The 2,754-nt window shown below is 32.5% G+C and overlaps 1 protein-coding gene across 1 annotated transcript; it reads left to right on the forward strand.

Annotated features, from left to right (window-relative positions):
• The first annotated feature begins 346 nt into the window (after window positions 1-346).
• Window positions 347-2,276, forward strand: LOC142356199 (uncharacterized). The gene is made up of 3 exons (XM_075408152.1): window positions 347-582; window positions 1,169-1,384; window positions 1,707-2,276. Exons 1-3 carry the CDS (start codon window positions 369-371, stop codon window positions 2,216-2,218), a joined length of 942 nt encoding a protein of 313 aa, XP_075264267.1. The 5' UTR covers window positions 347-368; the 3' UTR covers window positions 2,219-2,276.
• Window positions 2,277-2,754: the final 478 nt, after the last annotated feature.

Consider the following 2,754-nt stretch of genomic DNA (forward strand, 5'->3'; position numbering starts at 1 on the left):
ATGATTACTTGTCGGCAAAAAATCGATTCTGCATCGTGTATGTTTAATTTCACATCTTTTCACAGGAATACATAAAATTTTATTGAAAATCATACAATATGGACTAAATTGAACCTAAATATAAATAATTTTTGACAAAACTTTGAAAATTGTTAATTCTGAAGAAGAAGTCCTGGCGAGTATCTTTCAACTGCTTCAAAGCATAACTTGATTAGGCTTCTTTGAAGCCTACTGATAACCTGTAATATCTGAGTGATGTGTTTGTTCTGAAAAAATAATTAAAAAATATCCTTAGAATCTTAAAACCCATTATAATAACCCGAGATTTGAATGATTCTAGGAAAGCTCTGTGGCAATCGGAACGGAACATGAATGAAACATTCTCGGACACAATTTCTGTTGAACTCATTCTCAGTGGACCTCAATCCAAATTGGTCAGAGAGGTCAAACTGAGGTCAAAAGATGACCCAGTCCTCAAGGCCAAGGTCAAAGCTCTCTTTGCGGGGTCAAAGTTCAGCAGGATTCCTTACAAAGACGTGGTCAAGTTGTCACAATCTGATGATATTAATGAAGACGCTTTGGGTTTGTAAACTTTTATGTAAACATAAACAATTGGTGTAAAAGTAAATAACAGAAATGACCGTCGGAAATTAAAAAATTTAGAATAAACTGACTTGATTTTTTAAAATTTTCTCTCGAAAGAAAATCTTATTTATAAATTCAATTGATGAACTGACAATAAATATTTTTGTAAACATAAGACTTTCGTAAGTAGAATCTAACATGATTAAATTATTCCATCGATTGTCTCTACAAGCAAAAAACTATTCGGCTATTCCTCGTGAAGAATTTGAGCTAGAATTTTTTCAAACTTTTTGTCAAGTTTTGTTTTCAAATCCAACTTTTGGATAATTTGATTCAAAATACTTTTTATGGTTTATTTGAAATTAATAAGCAAAATATTAAGGATTAATATTAGATTAAGGATTTTAGATTAAGGATGTCAGATTGAGGATAATATATTAAAGATTTTAAGGATTAATATTATTAAATATTGATAAGGGAGATATTAAGGAAAATGATAAGGAAAGTATTTTTAAGGAAATTAACAAGGAAAATAAGGAAAATATAACCGACCCTTATTTTGCCTTACGTTTTATTATTTCAGGTGATTTATCAGCTGAACAGATTGGCTATGCTGTAAGATTCAACACTTTCGGCAGCAACAGTGGGGGTATCTTCCACAGCAAAGATGATCTGGCTAATTCCACCTTTGCTGGACTGTGGCTGGAACCCTCTTTCTTCAACCACGATGACAACCCCAATGTTTGCTGGGTTGTTATGGGCAATCTTATGGTGATGAGGGCTGCCACCGACATCAAAGGTACTTCTCAAGAAACTTTTTTTGTTTTTTTTCGTTTTCAATTAAACAAGTTTTGTTTTGTTGATGAAACTAGATATCACATGTAGAAAATAAGGTCAAAAATTTAAATAATTTGTGACGCTCAAAATAAATTTTGTAGGCCGATAAACGACACAACTTTACAATTGAAAAAGCAATTCTTCCAAGTTACAAGGCTGTGAAAAAGGAAACTTTTGCTGCAAGGTCTAATCGAGTACTTTAATATGAAAATGTATCGCACAGAACAATTTTTGAAAATTTATTAAAACTTTCAGTTAAGTTCAATGTTAATGTATCTGTTTAGCTGGAGACGAACTAACTATAACATACAGCTGTGAACTTCGAATAAACGAGAGAAGAAAGACACTGAAAGACTACGCTTTCAACTACGATCTCAACCATAGTGACAAAACATTGCTAGAATCAATCTCAAACAAATCGGATCTGATTTCAAATCTCAAAATTCAGTCACAAAAATCGAAAAACGACAAACAGAAAATGGAAATTCTGAATCGCGCGATCAAAATCAACAATTCGATTATTAAAGAACACTACCCATTAATTGCTGATAACCAACCCATTGTTATGGGTGTTCTGTATGACAAAATGGATCTCTACCTCGGAGTTGGAAATCGCAAGAAAGCGAAGGAAGCGGCTATACAAATTTTAGACTCATTTCCCTGTTATGTGAACGAAGATTTCCTTCACACAATTATGGAGTCATTTCCGGGAAAAGCGGATGTTGATTTGTATGAAGCACTTCAAAAATGCGTTGAACTCATTTATGGCACTAAAAATCTTGAGATGTTTTTCTGATGAATGCAATTCAATAATATGCGTGATGAAAATTCTTAATTGAATTTTATATTAAAAAGTAACTTGAAAGAAAAGAACAAAGACACCAATTTGTCTATTTTATGAAAAAATTTTCAGAGAAAGAGACCTATTGAAAACTCCTGATTGAACCTTACCAGTTACCAACAAAACCAATTTGGTCACACACCAAAATCTACCCAAATGGTGTCGTCAAAATTGGTACCAGTCTTGCATGGTCCTGTAATGGAAAATCGGATTTGAAAACTGCCTCCCATGTATTAATATTGTTAATTAAAATTAAGTGATAAATTCACTTGCATCTGAAATATCACAACTAATCCTTGCAACTACCTGCTATGGTAAAGCATTGGAGCAACATAAGAGAGGCGTAAAGCATGGTATGCCTCAACTGTATGGTTTTTTGATGTATTGTCGTTTATGTCAATGGAACTCTTCAACTTTAATGTTTGCCTCTTACTTTATTTCACAATAAAATAAAACTTATTTCAAGTTGAAATAATTGTAAGTTTTTCCCA

This window comes from Convolutriloba macropyga, unplaced genomic scaffold, assembly GCF_964194025.1.
Source record: "Convolutriloba macropyga unplaced genomic scaffold, txConMacr16.3 SCAFFOLD_1225, whole genome shotgun sequence".
Taxonomy (NCBI): domain Eukaryota; kingdom Metazoa; phylum Xenacoelomorpha; order Acoela; family Convolutidae; genus Convolutriloba; species Convolutriloba macropyga.

Bases quoted from the DNA above. Each gene is read 5' to 3' on its own strand.
- LOC142356199 (XM_075408152.1), top strand. From the start codon at position 369: ATGAATGAAACATTCTCGGACACAATTTCTGTTGAACTCATTCTCAGT. The intron at 583-1,168 runs GTTTGTAAACTT...TTATTATTTCAG, and splicing joins TATTAATGAAGACGCTTTGG to GTGATTTATCAGCTGAACAG. The intron at 1,385-1,706 runs GTACTTCTCAAG...GTATCTGTTTAG, and splicing joins GGCTGCCACCGACATCAAAG to CTGGAGACGAACTAACTATA.